Here is a 16311-nt window from a genome sequence, read left to right as displayed (position 1 = left end):
GCAAACAGCAAAGGCCTTTTAAAATAGACATCATCAATTCAAACAGGAAGCAGGAGAGCATCCTCAAAGTTTCAGATGTTTCTTGACGTCTCTGAAGTTAGTTAGCATTGAACTTTTAACTCTGGACTCCTTGCCATGTTTACCCAGAATTGATTTTTGGTACCAGTTTATTCACCAGTATTTTACTCCCCCTAGGTGAGATCTTTGCTTCTCAGCTGTACAGTCAGTGTGCATCTCCTCCTAACCATCCCCATCACACAGAAGATAAAGACTCCAAGCAGTTTGTTCCCTGAAAGGCACACCCAGCATCCTTCTCAGCTGAGCTCCCTCGTCTTCACTGGTCCTGCCAGATCCCTCCAAATTGCTAACCATTCTGTATTCCTCTAACACCAATGCAAAGAAGTCTGAATGTCTCCTGACTGCAACACTGAAATCTGCATTATTTTTGCTCTGTTCCTCATATCCTTGCCTCACCTTTATTTCCTCAATTTAACCATAACGGAAGCATGTAACCAGAACCATAGCAGAAGCACTGTGAAGTGGAAATTACTTGTTCTTCTAATACCAGCCTATTTAGTGGGATTAAGCTCAAGCATTCACAACTTACACTAAAACTCTCATGAACATTTCCAAGTTCATTCCAACACTCTTGCATAAAGACCTGTGATGGGATTTTAGCCCAAGGAATCCTCATAACTTAAACAAGATTATACTTAATGGAAGAGCAGAGGGACCAGATGGGAGAGGGGAACAAAACCACAAAACAAACAAACAAAAACTACACTGCTGCTCCTCCATGACCTCAGTCTTTGCCTCCCATTACCAAGTCTCTGTTACTCCCTTTTCGTAAGCTTCCTCAGAACTCTACCTTTCTTAGCCGCTTCTTTCCCTTTCTGTCCTCTTCACTCAGCAGCAAACTACAGGTTCCTTAAAAGTAGTACATTTATTAATATGAATATGTACATAAATGGTCTTTCCTTACCATTACATATGGGTAATGGGGTGTCCCGTATTAGACATGAAACAGCATGCTCAGTAAAAACAAGCCCCAAAATACAGGCTTTACAGTGAAAAGTGTGCTAGGAGTGCATCCAGAACAGAAAATAGATATAATTAGTTTACCTGTTCCTAGCTGGCGACTTCCCTGCATCTTCCTGGACAGACCCAAGGCGTGCAGACAACGTGGTAGTTGAAGAGTCTGGGTGAATCAAACTGCAAGGAAAAGGAGCATGTTACAGATGTTTGAGAGATTTGCCACATGCAGCGGCGTCAAAACAGCTGGAATTAAAATACAGTTAATTATAACGTTACCTCTCATTCACACCCATGATTGTTAAATCAATGAGGGAATAGGGAAATCTTTCCCCATCTGTAGGCCAATGATATCTGGAGGACAGGGCTCAAGTCTTCTCCTTTCAGACTCAAGTCTTGGACAATACAGCCTCTTCCCACTTCTCGTATTATCCTGCCTTCCTGCCCTCTTCCCCTATATCCCTTTCTTACACATCCTCCTCCCTTACAGGCTGCTCTTCCGTGCTTTGGAAGTAGAGGCATTGCCCCCATCTCCTCAACACATCATCTTTGCAATCCAAGCAACGCTATCTATAGCTGCTAGAGAGCTTTTACCAAGATAGCCTGACAACCTTCTGTAATTGTTTAATCTGATCACTATCACCTTTGCCCTCCTTTTCCTGTTCCCCTACCTCCTGGGGTGGAAGATGTTTGTATACCATCAATATAAATTCCTACTGACAAAACTGTATCAGATAAGCCACTACACTCCAACTGATACAGCCATACTGGCTGTGCTCTGGGATGTAGACATGTTACTAGCACGACAAGTGCTCTTCATGAGAAAATGTACATAATACAACTTCTGTATTACATATACAACTGAGTAGCTGTACTTGCCCAGAGTACACCACTCCTTCACTTTTAAAGGACACCGCTCTTCAAGTTAGTTAAAGCAGGAGCCCATGCCTCTATCTTCCAACTGCTCAAAGAGCAGAGCAGTGTCAGACAAGTAAATACAGCATCACTCTCCTAAATGCTTTTCTCACTGCTTTGCAGCGTATGACAGCAGGAGAGGCAAGAGCCTTATCTCAGATACGTTATTTTGGGAAGAGGCTCAACTCCCAAGTTTTTTTCTGAAGCAAACTACTTCTCACACAGAAGCCACATATTAGAAAAAAAAACTTTGCTTCCATTATGAAGCTGTGAGTTGCCACTTTCCACTGTGGTGCCATTTAAGTTCAATGTCTTGAGTTTAAACCTCTGAAGGTCAATCAGGAACTTACCAAATGCAGTATTTAAAAAAAGCACTGTAGCCCACTGCAAAGTTTTACATTTTAAGAGCAACAAGCACTGAAGAAAATTTTAATCCTCTTAAAGCAACAATAAACTACCTAATCTCAATCTCTCTCCCTCTCACACACAAAAGCAGCCCATGTTTACTCAGTGTCTCCCAACAAGACTACGTGTTCTAGTACAGAAAGTGTTATCAGCCTTTCAAGAATAGGCAGTATTTTTCTCAAGTGCTACAAGCTGCCTAAAATAAAGATATAAATACTTTCTTTACATGTTCATGTCTACAAGCTGTTGAATTGCCATAATAAAGATACTAATAACACATCAGAAGACAGAATTAATGATACCTTCTATTATTTTCTATACCTAAAGAGAAGCATTCCAAGCGCACATACTTATTTCCTAATTCAAAGTTTGGTAATATTTATCCCAAGCACTGCAACATTACTGCTTTAGATGACCATCACATTAAACCAAAATTACTTCCCTTTATTCAGGCCTAAAGCTGATTATTTAATTGCTTCCATATAGGAGTACCATACTCTGAAAAGCAACACGCAAAGCAAGAGTCAGGGAATTTTCTGAAGACAGTTGGTTTTGAGGTTTTTCTTTTAATACTATCAGAACCACTAGAAGAGATCTGCTGAGAGGCATATGTCACTAACACAACCCCTCAGTTAAAGAAAGGCTCTGACTCAAGACCTTCTCAGTAGTTTCACACCTGCCTGTTCTGTTTTTAGGGAAATGTGCACAAACGCCACATCTGATTATTTCTTCCTCCCTCCACATTAAATTAAATCAAGGTCCTCAGAAATTAACTTGCATATCACTTGAGAAGTACAGTGTTCTTTTATTCATCTTCCAAAAATAAAGATCCCCTCATTCGAGAGTAATAAGAAGAAATATACTTTGAAAGGAGATCAGAGAACCTTTATAGCTGTCCTTTCAATCCCACTTCAGTTGAAACAGGTGGTTACTTCCACCATTTCTCTCTTATTTACATAGACAGCATCTCTTATATTCTCTTGCCCAATCCACAACCTGACAGGTAAAGCATCAGTGTTACATTGACTTGCTTCTCCATACATTAGTGGTTAGAAGGGATGTTTTTTGGTTTTGTCTTTTAAAACTCTGCAGCTAAAAGCCTGCTCTGTCACTGGTATAGAATCACTGATTCAATAGGTTAAAAGGAAGTACTGCAAATAATTTAAAACTCCACTAGAAAAGTTTCCACATTTCAACTTGAAAGAAAAAGAATATTTGAAGCAAGCACAGGATTAGATTCTTTTTACAGGAGATATACTTCTAAGTTTCCTAGATGGAAACCACCAGCTTTTGTCTAGGCAGGTGTCAGCCTGAAAACACAGTTAAGATTCTGGAGCTCAGCATGAAGCCATTCACTTTACCTTTGCCAGGTTAGATCCTCCTCCAGAAAGATGTTGCGGCTAGCTTTACGGCTCCCAACTGGTGTGCGTGGCTCGCCAGGATCCAGCACTGATACAGAACACGCAGAATCTGACAGAGCATTTAAGTCTTCTCCAATGGAGTTACTGTCTGTGGAGTGCGCATAGCTTAAGGCTATTTTGCGGCAGTAAGTGCAGGCTCGGAGATCCCCTATGGAAAGGGGAACCAGAGAGTAAGTGAACAGGAACAAATAGTACTCTGTTCCTACAGGATCAGAGGTGTGTAGTCGTGGGAAAAGAAGGATTTCCTGTTTCGAAACCTCTTTGCATGTTTAAGTCTAGTTCTCATATTCCCTTAAAGAGCAAAACTCCAGATAATTATACACTCAGGGAATATCTCCAAGTCAAATGATGCATAACACATGATCGAAGAGAGAAACAGGTTGCGGGGGTGGGGAGAGAGAGCACATGTGCACACTGAAATCACGGTACAACAATAGCCAGTCAGATATGACATACCAGCTGATGTCTGGAAATCATTACCTCCATCAGGAGATGTCTAGGGTTTGGTAATTGGTATTTCAAAGAGTTTCCCTCATCCTCAATTAGAACATGTGGCTCATTATATTTTAAAACTACCATTACTAAGAGCAGCTTTTACTTGAGCACACTTTGTAGTGAACATCCTTGTTAAATAGTGGCCATATTTGTTTTGTCATCATGGACGTAGTGTTGGTAAAAATAAGCAGGCATGGCATAATACACCATTGTGCATGAAGAAATTGGTAGAATTAGGTCCTGTGATTCTTTTTGTTTATTTCTAAGCCCACTAGAGACCTGTACAGCATTCTCTAGCAGACACCAGAATCTAAAATGCAGTAGTCCAAACAGAGCTGAGCACACAGAGAATGTTCTGCTTCTCAACAGATAAACCCTACCTGTGTAGCCCATGAATTTTCCAGGGATTTCCTGATTGCAGCATCGACTACAGAAGATCTGCCCACAAAGTCGACAGTGGTGCCTCCGCCGGAAGGTGGTGAATTTCTCACTGCAGTCATAGCATTCTTTGCACTGGCTGTCAGGCATCCAGTACTGCTTCAAGTCACTGTCCTACAAGGGAAGGCAGCAGAGAAAAAACTTTTTTTTGTAAATAAAAAAGCATGTTTAGATTCACGATTGCTTTGTAGACTGTGCACATGAAAAGGACAATTTCATATATTCTCATATATGTGTGTGTACACTCTTGTGTATAAGCAGACACATGCACAGAAAGGATTTTTCATGTGGTTTTTTAAGGAGCCAGAAGGCTGAGAGAGTTCTTAACTGTGAGAATAAATCTAGTAAGCCTTTGCCTTCTTGATCCAAGACAGAAGCAAAGCAGATAAAAACTATCATGAGCCGTAGATAAAGGTCAAGAAGAAACAAACATATGAAGCACTGATTGCTCTTCCCTCTCATTTGCCCCTAGCACATGACAGGCCCTCAACTGGCACAGTTTAAAAAAAAAAAAAAAAAAACACCAACCAAAAAACCACAACACGCCACACGTTAGTTGAAGCTGTTATCCAGGGGTAAATCAAGTTATCAGGAATTATCAGTGCAGGAAGATCATTTCAACAGCTAATACTGGGATGTACTTTGAAAGGACTATAGATACATGTAAAAACTTTTGTTATATGATCAAATTCTTCAAAACCTCAGTAAACAGTTGTAAAAGCTTGTGTCCCAGATTGATGTTGTTTCCAAATTCCAGGTTAACTATGTGAAGACAACTGTGGAATACACATTCAGCAGATAACGACATATACTGATTTACAGCATGGGTGCAGCCACAGGAATTTTTGTCTTGTTTTTAAAATTTGAAAACAAAGAGTTAAAACTTCCATTTGGTCTTGTAGCTATAAACAGAGTAAGACAAATCTCTCAATTATGATTCTGAGCACACCAGCTGCTATTACCATGGATGGAGACAACTGCTAATGGTCACATGACAGCTCTGACTGTGAAACACTCTTTGCTAGAGTTCAGTTCTGGCAATAAGCCTTTTCAGAGGGACTGAATACTCCGGGTTTTTCTTAGGAAGATAAAGTGCTGCAAGAATTGTCTCAAAACAACCCAAGAAGACAGTAACGACAGAGAAGAAAGGTGATCCACACTCTGATTTTCACATAACTAAAAAAAACCCATACCCTGAATTGGGGTTTATTTTTGGATGTTCACAAAATGAAGTCTAATGTAGCTGCTAGACCAATTTTGAGACCAAAACAGCTATGATCAACAAGACAACAATTTCATGCTGTCCTCACCCAAGAAAACTCATACAGAAAGAGGTCGAAGACTGCTCAAAGCAGTCTAGTGTTCAAGAGAGTCTACAAATTTTTTAAGATGAACACTAAGCTTCAAGCAGGGAAAGATGCAGTGAAGAGCTTTGCCAAGGAACTGCTGCAAAGCTGCAGGGGATGCCAATTAACAGTTTTTGCTGCGGCTCTGCATGACAAGCCAAGTCTCTGGTTCTGCCACACAGAGAGTGGCTGTTCCAAGCAGCAGCGCCTCTGCCCCACTTGCACATGACTGGGTGTTTAGAAACCCAGCCTTTGCTGGTGACACGTTCCAGCCCTCTGCCTTGCTCAAGTCAGAGCCAACACTCACAACAAGAACAGCCTACAAGGAAGGGATCAGAACAGAAGTCTAGCCCCATTAGCAGTAGAGGTTGATTAGAGCAGCACCTTCCAGGATCTGACATATGCTTTCTACAACAGTAAAGTGGTCTCCTGTAGAGACAGGCCAAGCCCACAGTAGGAAGAAACTGTTGCCTGGAGTGACTCAAGCAAGACATGGCTCCAGTCAAGGGCAGTGATACACTACCATTTGTACAGAAGTCAGCATGCTGACAACTAACATACTGCTTTCACCGAAAGATCTAAATATATTCATTTACTGCTGCATCCTGTCTGTTTGAGCACTTCTCCAATAGCTTCAAAGATGTCTGAAAATCTCCAGGGCCTTCAGAAGCTGCCACAAACTGAAATAGTAGTAGGGGCCACACTCAATGCCCTGCTTACTGCAATTAAAGGCTTTTGTTTCACCCTCAAAAATACCGCCCTTTCTACCAAAGCAAAGTTACTCTTACAAGCAGAATAGCACTGGAAGCTAAGTGAGTTTACTCAAAGCCTACCTGTAAAAGCTACAAAGACAAAAGCCTTTTTCCTCTTCATTCAGTTTAATTAAATGTACTTTTGCCTGTTCGTGTCTTGCTCCCAGACACAGCTATTTATATTGTCACTTATAAATAGTCATGGCTTCTTTTCTCAACTAGATCCTCCTCTTAAAGGCATGGTCCAACACAGCATAGGGAGGTGAAATCAGCAAGTCAGTAGCAACCACCAGACCCTTATCCAGCTGAATCAAAACTGATTAACAGGACAACCCTTTCAAGCAAATATTGCTGACCAATCATCACCACAGTAAACAGTAGATTTAATTCATCCTCAGAATTCTCATTACTATTTGCGACAGTCAACGTGTTTCACCTGCCCATGGTTAGCCTTCAAGGGAGAAAACCATCAGGTAATACTAGATTAGGTAATACAGAAGTGGAAAGCAGTCTAAAATGAGAGCATCTGATCCAAGTTCAAGAAGCTGAGCAATTGCAATGTTTCACTCCCACAATATGACAGATGTCTGAAATGTCAAAAGTCAGCATCAACTTAAATTGTTTCCCCTGCACTCACACAATAATTTTAGATTTTATTCACTCATCCTTCAAATATCTGAAGAAATCCCCGTGATTTATCTAAAAATGAAGCTCAGAGGAGCCCAGTAAACAGTTCAGTTTCTAGATAGTTTGGCCTACAAATCCCTCAGAAGAATTACCTGGCTCTTCCCCTCCATGATTTCTTTGAGACGCTTTAAAACGGTGCTGAGGCTTCTTAACTGAACAGCTGTTCGAGGATCATGACCTCCAAGAGGCGGTTCTACTTTCCTCCGATTGTCTGGAAGGGAAGGGAGAGTAGTATTCATTTCTTCCATGATACATCAACATTCACATCACAACACAAAACCCCATTAGAGAAATGTTCACATATGCTCTGTATGCTCTTTACAAAGGTACAGCGTGTATCACTTCTTGCCCTTGCACTCTTTTCCCCCAAAAGGAGCTTCTGATGCCAGACAGCTTGCTCTGACTGGCATTTTAAATACTATCCTCTGTGTTTACAAGAACTGATTTAAGTTCTCTGAGAATGAAAATATTTTTTGAAGAAGTGAAGTTATTTTCAACCTACTACATGAACCTTGTAATAGTCTTTTAGAAAGCACTGAAGTCTCGTTTTAGAAGGCCCTCCACGATATTAATACTTACAAAATAATTGCAACAATACTCACATTCATTCTAGGACTGGTATAAGTCATTGCCTTAACCTGAACTTATTTATAAATGACTACAGCAAGTCTCAGGACTCAATTGCTCAGTTTCTATTAAAAACAGTAACTCAGAATAAAATGCATCCAGAAGTTCACATTTCTGAACTTTTTGAGGTTTGTTATTTTCTAAGAAAAAAGCCAAGTTGCTGAGAACTTGTACAGTCATTCTTGATTAACTATAGCAAAGAGACTCCTGAATAAAAAGGTAACGCAGTCAATTTCTTTCCTATAAAATGCTAGATTACTTTGAAGCATTGCTGTACAAGTTATGAATAGGATCCTTCTCTCCAGAAGGATCTGGAAACACAGTGCTGTATTTACCTAAACATTTAAACATTTTCAGAGTCACTTTTCTATATCAACAACTTTTCTGAATAGTTTAAAGTTTCTTACCAGCTTCGCTGCTCTCCATCTGACTAGCATTATTATTTTGATTCCCCCTAGTACAGGAAGAACAGACATGGCTGCTTTCTGTTTACTGTTTTAAATATCACTGATGTCAGCGGGAATGCTGACAGCACTAGCAGAAGCGTGTTAACTGTTGCCGTGCAGTAACAACTAGGCTATTCATTTGTGTGCAAGAGATCAAAACCCTTAGAGTAATGTGATTAAAACTGTGGGATTCCATGCCTCCTCTTCAGGTTCTTAGTAGATATTTTTAGTTAATCAGTCCATATATAGCTGCTTAATGACCTATGTACAAGAAAGAATCCACAACAGGAGATTATTTTAAAGAGATTCTAGAGTGCTTAAACCCAGTTCTGTGGCTAGCCACTTGGATTTTTTTTTTTTTTTTTAAATCAAATAAGTATACTTTTGGACAGCAGTAAGTTGAGTATCTTAGGGTGATTAAAGGGACTTTAATATTTCAAGAAAACATGGATAATACCATAGAAACCTTTGGCTCCTCCTTACTTCTATCACAAGATCTATGCTGCATTTACTTCCTGGACTTTCCTGCTGTAACATTTGAATTCAAGTGTATCTTCTTTCCAGGAATGTTGCTTCCAACTCAAAAAATTACTGTCAGGCCTCCTGCCTAACTAGCTACAAATCTTGTCAGGCAAGTGATTCCCAAAGTATGAACATACACAGCACTGAGGAAATGCCACAGGTAACTCCACACTGGTTCTCTTGTTAGTTAAATGCCCTTTTCTGTGTTACATAAAACAATGTCAAAAGGATGTTATCTGCATTAGAAAAAGCATGCCATCAGCCGTAGGAGCACATGGCTAACCCGTTTACACTAGAGAAGCTGACCGATTCTCAGATTAAAATTCATTTGGCTCTTCCTTTCCAATCATGTGATTTCTCCCTTTCTGGGGGAAAACACACTGTATAGCAAGAATGTAAGAAGTTACCGTCCCTACAGTACAGGACACACTGTGTCTAAAACACCATCCTTATAAAAGAATTCACATGTATCAATCTTAGGTTAACTCTTACTCGTGATCCAAATTCCATTACTATAAATACCACAGCCATTTTCTCATTTAATGCACACACAATTTACAGATGTATATGTTTTCAGCATTGTAACTGTATTTCCTTAGTTCACCATTAAATCTGCAAAACTCATGTTCCCTTCCACAAACATGGGAACTATAAGAGTATTTTTCTTGCTTTGCCCACATCATCACCCTAACTGCCATTAGTTGCACTTCTGAAGAGATTTCATATCTTCTTTTGATTTGATGCCAAGAAGGTTTACCACACTTACACATATAATTAGTGGCAAGCTTTTTTAGTGCTCCTGAAGCAGCAAACTCAGTATATGCTACTAAAAAAAAGCCACACACAAAAAAAACACACAGCTCCCCCCCCAAAAAAAAAAACAAAAACAAAAAAACCCACCACACAACCCACCAGCCAGCCACAATTAAAACTACACACAAGAAATTAGGTTTTTAAAATAAAATTAAACTTTATTTAAGTGTTATTTAATCTGTTATGACAACCAGATCAGCTCCACAAACCTTTGCTTGTCATTGTCCAACCAGCACAAAAACAACTGCAGGAAGTGAAGACAGCTTCCTCATGGTTTTGATATATAGAGTCCTTATACTTTCTCATTCCACAACTCTACCATATCTTCATCCATTTACTCTTCTTCCCCAGCCAAACTCTCATACAAGACAATCATTTTTCACCTGATATCATTTTGCGTTTAACAAACAAAAGCCAGCTGCATCCCAGCCCTTCAATGTAACACACCAACATGAGTGTGGAACACATCTTTTCAGGACTACCAGTTTATGCAGCAATTGTGTTTTTCCTATTCACTCCCTTCCCATCTACATGTTCACCAAACAAAACCTCAATATACCAAAGGAACCCCATCTAGCTTTCCAATTTGACTTATTTCTAACCTATTTATCCTTCTTAAGCTAAAACTTAACTCCTACAGGGGGGGGGGGGGGGGGGGGGGGGGGGGGGGGGGGGGGGGGGGAAATCAAAATCCTCATATTTCAACAGTAGCCCTCATCCTTCCTATATGTATTCATGGCTGTTGACCCTTGGCAAAACCTATACATCCTCTGAAATACTGTATGTTTTTCTCCTCTTTTTCCTACTCTCCCCACCTGAACTGTGATCACTGGGAAGGAACCTGCAATACCATTCCAGCTATTATTACCTACTCAGTATACTCTTCTGAGTTCAGGCCACAGAAAGATTTGCTCAGTAAGTCATGCAATTGTTCTGCATCCTCAATTACTGAATCACTGAAATATATTTTTCCAGAGTTTCTTTCATGATCCTATGTATTTTAGCATTCATTTTACAATGAATGACAAGTCAAAAACACTATGAGAACTACTTCGTTTGAACTTAACTGCTAGTTTCAGTTTACAGGAAGAGAGCTGACCATACACTAACACAAGAGGTACAGAGAGCTTCACACAGTTCCAACAATAAACTAACACCCGCGCCAGGGATACCACAATTTTGTTAATACAAATCAGCATGAATTGCTTTCTAGTTATTCACTGCCAAAGCATATCATTTCATATTCAAGTTCACTATCACAGTTCAAACGTCACATCTTCCTCGAGTCACTGCATACAAACTACTGACATGAAAAGTAAGAAAGCTGTCCTTAACTTCATTTTACAACATGCATTTTCATTTTCCAAAACCTTTTTCAATAGAAAAGATGCGCTGATAATAAGTCATGTTCTTTATGATTCCCAGTAACCACCACACGCTTTCCTCAGGCCTTCTTCCCCCTCATACTATCATTGGCCTTTCCTTACTCCTGCTAAGCTCCTTTGCCATTCTCTATTACTGCCAGTCTGCTACAATTGTCTAGCATTAACAGCATTATCCTGCATGACAGAGTAACAAGCTAGAAGTGCTTTTACCACCAATGCTCCCTCTCCAATTGGTCAGCATTTCTAGTTCTCCTTAAACTGGATTTGCAAGCTGTGACGTTATCTCAGTACGAGACTATTTTCATTCAATCCAGCACCTTGAAAGCACTCAGCTGACAGCACACAGACACGTGCAGTCCAATACAACCAGCTGGGCCCACTGCCTCTGTAGAAGTGACACCAGCTCCCCAGCACCCTACTCCAGCACACGAGGATGCAAGAGATTACCCAAGAGAGAGGCCACAGAAGTCAATGCAGAGTCTCAGCACTGGTTCTTCAGCCACACAACCCACAAAGCATCTCCAACGTAAGCCAGGCATCCAGCAGCTTCTCCTCTTTTCACAAAAGCCAGTAAGGTGCTATTATAACGTTTTCACGTAAGCAGTCCTGAAGGAAAGCACACAACTGAAATCCTACATATCTGACGCTAGACAGTTTCCTACAAAAGCCACCATCCATCTATGTTGTTCTGTTCTTGCAGTTGTCAGCCAGCATGGTTCCTGAGCAATGATAGTATCTGCTGTGCAGACAGTGCAAGCTAACGGACAGATGAGGGGTGGGAGTCAGCATCTTCAGGAGCCATTTCATTCCATCACTGTTTAGAGGCACCAGCAGCCTTTTATTTATTTATGCATTTCAGTTTGCTTAAGCTTGGCATGTTACTTAAATTCAAGTAGGCTAGAGAGACCTTTGTGAAGGACTTAGGCATTTTCCTGCCTACACTTGCTGATGTTATGAAGTATCTGAGTAATGGCCAAGCCTAGAGAGACATTTACAGGCCTGCAGATACAAGGTTGCAAGAAAGCTAAACTAGATTAGACACATCACTGTCACTGAACAGAGTGGGTGAACTGACCTACCAATCTAGGTGTTTATGTAAATCACATCACTTCTTTTCATACTTTTCATTCTTTAGATATGAGAATAATTTCTAAGATTATTTGTGCAGCCCAGCATCAGCTGCAATGGCAGAAGTAAAATTCTCTGCTTAATGTTCAGAAATCCTGAAAGACCTGATTATTCAGCACCTTTTAAGACAAAAGAAGGCAAGAAAATTAATTTTCTAAAGTTTGCATCAAAAAAAGCAATGCCTGATTTTTGGAGAGAGAAGATGCAAATGTTTTTCCCCTCTTCAAATACAGTGAGATGACCTGAAAAATTCCCCTGAAACCTCCTCACCAATCCAGTACACTTTTACTTGCATTACACAGAGTTCGTGTTTGTTACAGCACTGAGGTTATTTGGGGGAAGATACTCAATAGTAAGTCAGGCCACTCAGCACCCAGTATCACAGAAATCTCTTCAAAAAGCCAGCAATTCCTGCTTGGTCTGACTTTACTTCTTTCCAGGCTGATTCATCATCACATTCCTCTAAGTGTACTTTCATCCAAACCCAGGGATATGAATGGACAACCTGAAAAGGGGTTGGAATAATGCAGCAACAGTTCCTCCCCTACACTTTAGACTAAGTCTCATTTCCCCGGCTGCCTACTCCCAGTGGAAGTCAAACAGCAAGATTATTTCTGCCTTCTGACTACCAAACAACCTACTTCACCTAAAGGTTTCTAACCTGTAATCACGAGATAATTTCCAAGTGATTTACAAGAGGTAACTAAGAATGAAGTAAAGTAAATGGGCAAATCAGCCAAGAGCACGCTGCTGTACTTGGGGCATTTGAGGAAAAGCTTTAAAAAAAAAAAAAAACCAAAACAAAACCACAAACAAACCTTAATTGCTTTGTTGTGACAGGTACAACTGAATAGCACAAACAGTACCAGAGGGCAAGGAGGACGATGATGTTCAACTAAGACAGCATGCAAATGACTTAGAGAGATGAAAATGCTAGTTATCTGTACTGGACTTTTGCCTGATTACCAAGACTAAACATCTTTCTAAAAATCCCATACACATTAACAATGTTTAAGATACAATTTGTTTGCACTAGGTACCATACTCTTGGAAATACTGTCTTGCACAGGATTTTTACCCAGCTCAGCAGTTTGCTCAAGGCTATCACAAATGGCCAACAGTAACCAGGCAAGTCTCAAGAAGGACCCCTGCAATCTGCCTACTAGCTCTTCCAGATCTTCATAAAGCCATTACACAGTTGCACCTTTGCAATCACATTCAATTCCCATTCCAGCTAAAAGAGATTCAATATGGCATATGGCAATAGTTCCAAGGTTAGGAATAAAAAAGGTTTAGATACAAGTTCCTATTCAATTCTCCTCAAAACAGCTACAAGCAAAAACCTGCATCTGTAACTCCCTTGAAGACACAAACATCAACCCCATTCAGGCTGAGCTCTAAAGTTATAGTTTGCATGTGGTTGTTAAGAAATTGAAGTCTCTCAAGACAAAGCAGAAATTTTCAGGATCAAGGTTCAAGTGACTTTAAGATGTTGGATGTGTTTTGGCAGCCTCTTTTGTTCCAGACTGTTTTGTAATTGAAACAGCGGAGCCCCAACAACAGTGTCTTGCTGGAACACTAAGAAGAGCGGAGGGAACATGTTTCTGAGGTTAAAGTGTGACCTCACTAACAGAAGCAGTGTAGCTTGATACCAAATTCTGCTATCAATCTAGACAGTCAATGAACCTTTCTTCACCTCCTTCCACCTCACTGTGAAGCATCCCAGGCTGGCTAGTACAACATTCCCTTGTAGCACAAAGAGTTGAAATTACCCAGGGCTGTAGATGATCTTCTTTGCAGCTCACCAGTCAGTTGTTTTTTGTAAGGAACCGGTGACCTCAGAGACTGAGCCCTGGTGGGATGCTGTGGACTGGACCAGCCACCACTCAATGCTTGTGGATCACTCTGTCCTGCCTCTGCTCTCTCTGCCAGGGATGAAAGCCTGCCATCATCTGGAGTTGACAAAAAGCAAGAAACCAACTGTTCAGACATTATAAAGAAAACCAGTAGTACATGCAAAACTAAGGGTAAAAAAAATGTCATAAATAGCTCATTTAGATCATGATTATACATAACAAAAGACATGAATTTTTAGTCTGAAAAGTACCATACAAAACATGGAAACAGGCCAGTATGTAGAACTCGTCTGTCAAGGCTCAAGCTATTTCAGAAATATACCTAATGTGAAAAGTGTCTAAAAAACCAAACCCGTAAGCATGAACTATTCTTGCTATATGGAATAGCTACACTTGGTTATCAGCTTCTGCCCTGAAAAAGTTTTTCAGTTATGTTAGAAGCCAGTACTGAGGTCACATTAAAGTTACCACAGCCTTTAATAAACCACCCTTTTCCATCAGAGGATCAAGTACAGACAGGTTCTCATTGATTCCAGTAACATGCTCATGTGCTGTTTCAAGGTTGTTTTCCCGTTCGTTCAACACAATACTTTGCTGACTCCAGCTACATTTGTCAGAGACAAACAAGTGAAGCCAATACTGACCACATCTTACGTTACTTTCAACAAATTAATAATGACAGGTGATATGCTACTATGCAAACTAATAGCAGTCATATCAAGTAATTATTTTTCATTCTGCATAAGAAAAGTCTGAACAGATCGGTTTGCTTATGCAAAAAGCTATCTTGGCCCTTTTTCCCTAGCCTAAACATTGCAGAAGTATGTTTAGCAGAGCTGGATAATGAACAGACTAAACAAAAGCAGCTGAGCAGTTTCCCACCTTCAGCAAAGAGATACACAGTTTTTGTACAAAACCAAAGTGCATTCATTCACCACTCTTTGCAATATATTTCTTTGAAACAAAAAAGAAAAACTCACATAGTTCTTCAAGAGCTTGCCTACTGAGAATATAAGTGTTTCATGATACATGTAGCACAAAGGCCAAAATCAAGTAGTTTTTAATATACAAAACACTTCAGACCTCTTGATGGGGAACACCTAAGCCATGCAAATTAAGGGTGGACTTCCTGTAAATACACTGCTTTATTGCAGCTCAGCTGCCACCCAACTGAAGGTACAAGATGCACAGGAAGGTGAGGAGTGGAGGAAGTCTGGAGTAAGAACTTGCATTGGAAGGGCAGGCATACATTTTGCTCATATAGGCTGGCAGAGGGTTACGCCTGCTTTTAGCCCCAAAAACTTCATATAGGCAAAGGAAATCCAGATGCCCAGCTAAGAAGCTACACAACACTATCTGCTAACTGGCTTGTCTCTGACCTTCATGGGCAGCCACAGATTTCTAGCTGCAAGATGATGGCTATCTTCTCCCACAGCAAAGCTCTACTACGTCACCCAAAAATCCCTCACAAAAGAACTGACTCACCACCCATTCGGCCAACCATCTGACATTATGCTCTTATATTCTGAGGTGTTTTTACAAGTTTATGTGGCAGCAAAGGGCATCAATAAAACAGACAGCACGCACAATCCATGCACATACATTCCCCCAAACACTTACCTTTGCTGAAACGGAAGAGATTTACAAAAGAGCTGTAGGCTGATTTAAAAGGAGGCTCATCCTGGTCAGGAGTCAGGGGTTTGAAGTGAGTGAGATGAGATGGACTACTAGGAGAATGAGGTAGATCACTGGTAGAGTCCAGTGTCGGAGACCGTTTGTCATCTGCGGCCATTTCACGTGCCCTGGAAAGAGTTCAGCAACATGCATTATACACAGGGTGGTGAAACAGAAAATCTTCAGTCAACTGAAGAGGAGATGTCTCATTAGATGCTAGAGGGGGGACATTCACCCCACCTACCACAGACATCTGCTATTAGCACAGGTCAAGAGTGTCAGAGTTAGGAGCCCATGTCCCCTGCCTAGTCATTGGCAAGAGATCAGCATCTCTGCAGAGAGCAATTCAGAGCTCCTAGTTAAACATCC

The 16311-nt window shown here is 40.5% G+C and overlaps 1 protein-coding gene across 3 annotated transcripts in view; it reads right to left on the bottom strand.

Annotated features, from left to right (window-relative positions):
* The window catches only part of PIKFYVE (phosphoinositide kinase, FYVE-type zinc finger containing), a 67150-nt gene extending 51087 nt beyond the window's left edge, over positions 1-16063 (bottom strand). Inside the window, exons 1-6 of one of the 3 annotated variants that reach the window (XM_050899676.1) lie at positions 15889-16063; positions 14185-14364; positions 7584-7702; positions 4649-4820; positions 3714-3921; positions 1123-1212 (exon numbers count right to left, since the gene is read on the bottom strand). In XM_050899676.1, the coding sequence (XP_050755633.1) occupies positions 1123-1212; positions 3714-3921; positions 4649-4820; positions 7584-7702; positions 14185-14364; positions 15889-16060 (941 nt within the window). In that variant the 5' untranslated portion in view covers positions 16061-16063. The remainder of the gene's footprint in view (positions 1-1122; positions 1213-3713; positions 3922-4648; positions 4821-7583; positions 7703-14184; positions 14365-15888) is intronic. The other 2 variants (XM_050899675.1, XM_050899677.1) reach the window with 2 other exon arrangements.
* Positions 16064-16311: the final 248 nt, after the last annotated feature.

The sequence above is a fragment of the Gymnogyps californianus genome, chromosome 7 (assembly GCF_018139145.2).
Source record: "Gymnogyps californianus isolate 813 chromosome 7, ASM1813914v2, whole genome shotgun sequence".
In the NCBI taxonomy this organism is placed as follows: Eukaryota; Metazoa; Chordata; class Aves; order Accipitriformes; family Cathartidae; genus Gymnogyps; species Gymnogyps californianus.
This window is presented reverse-complemented; position numbering and strand designations above follow the sequence as displayed.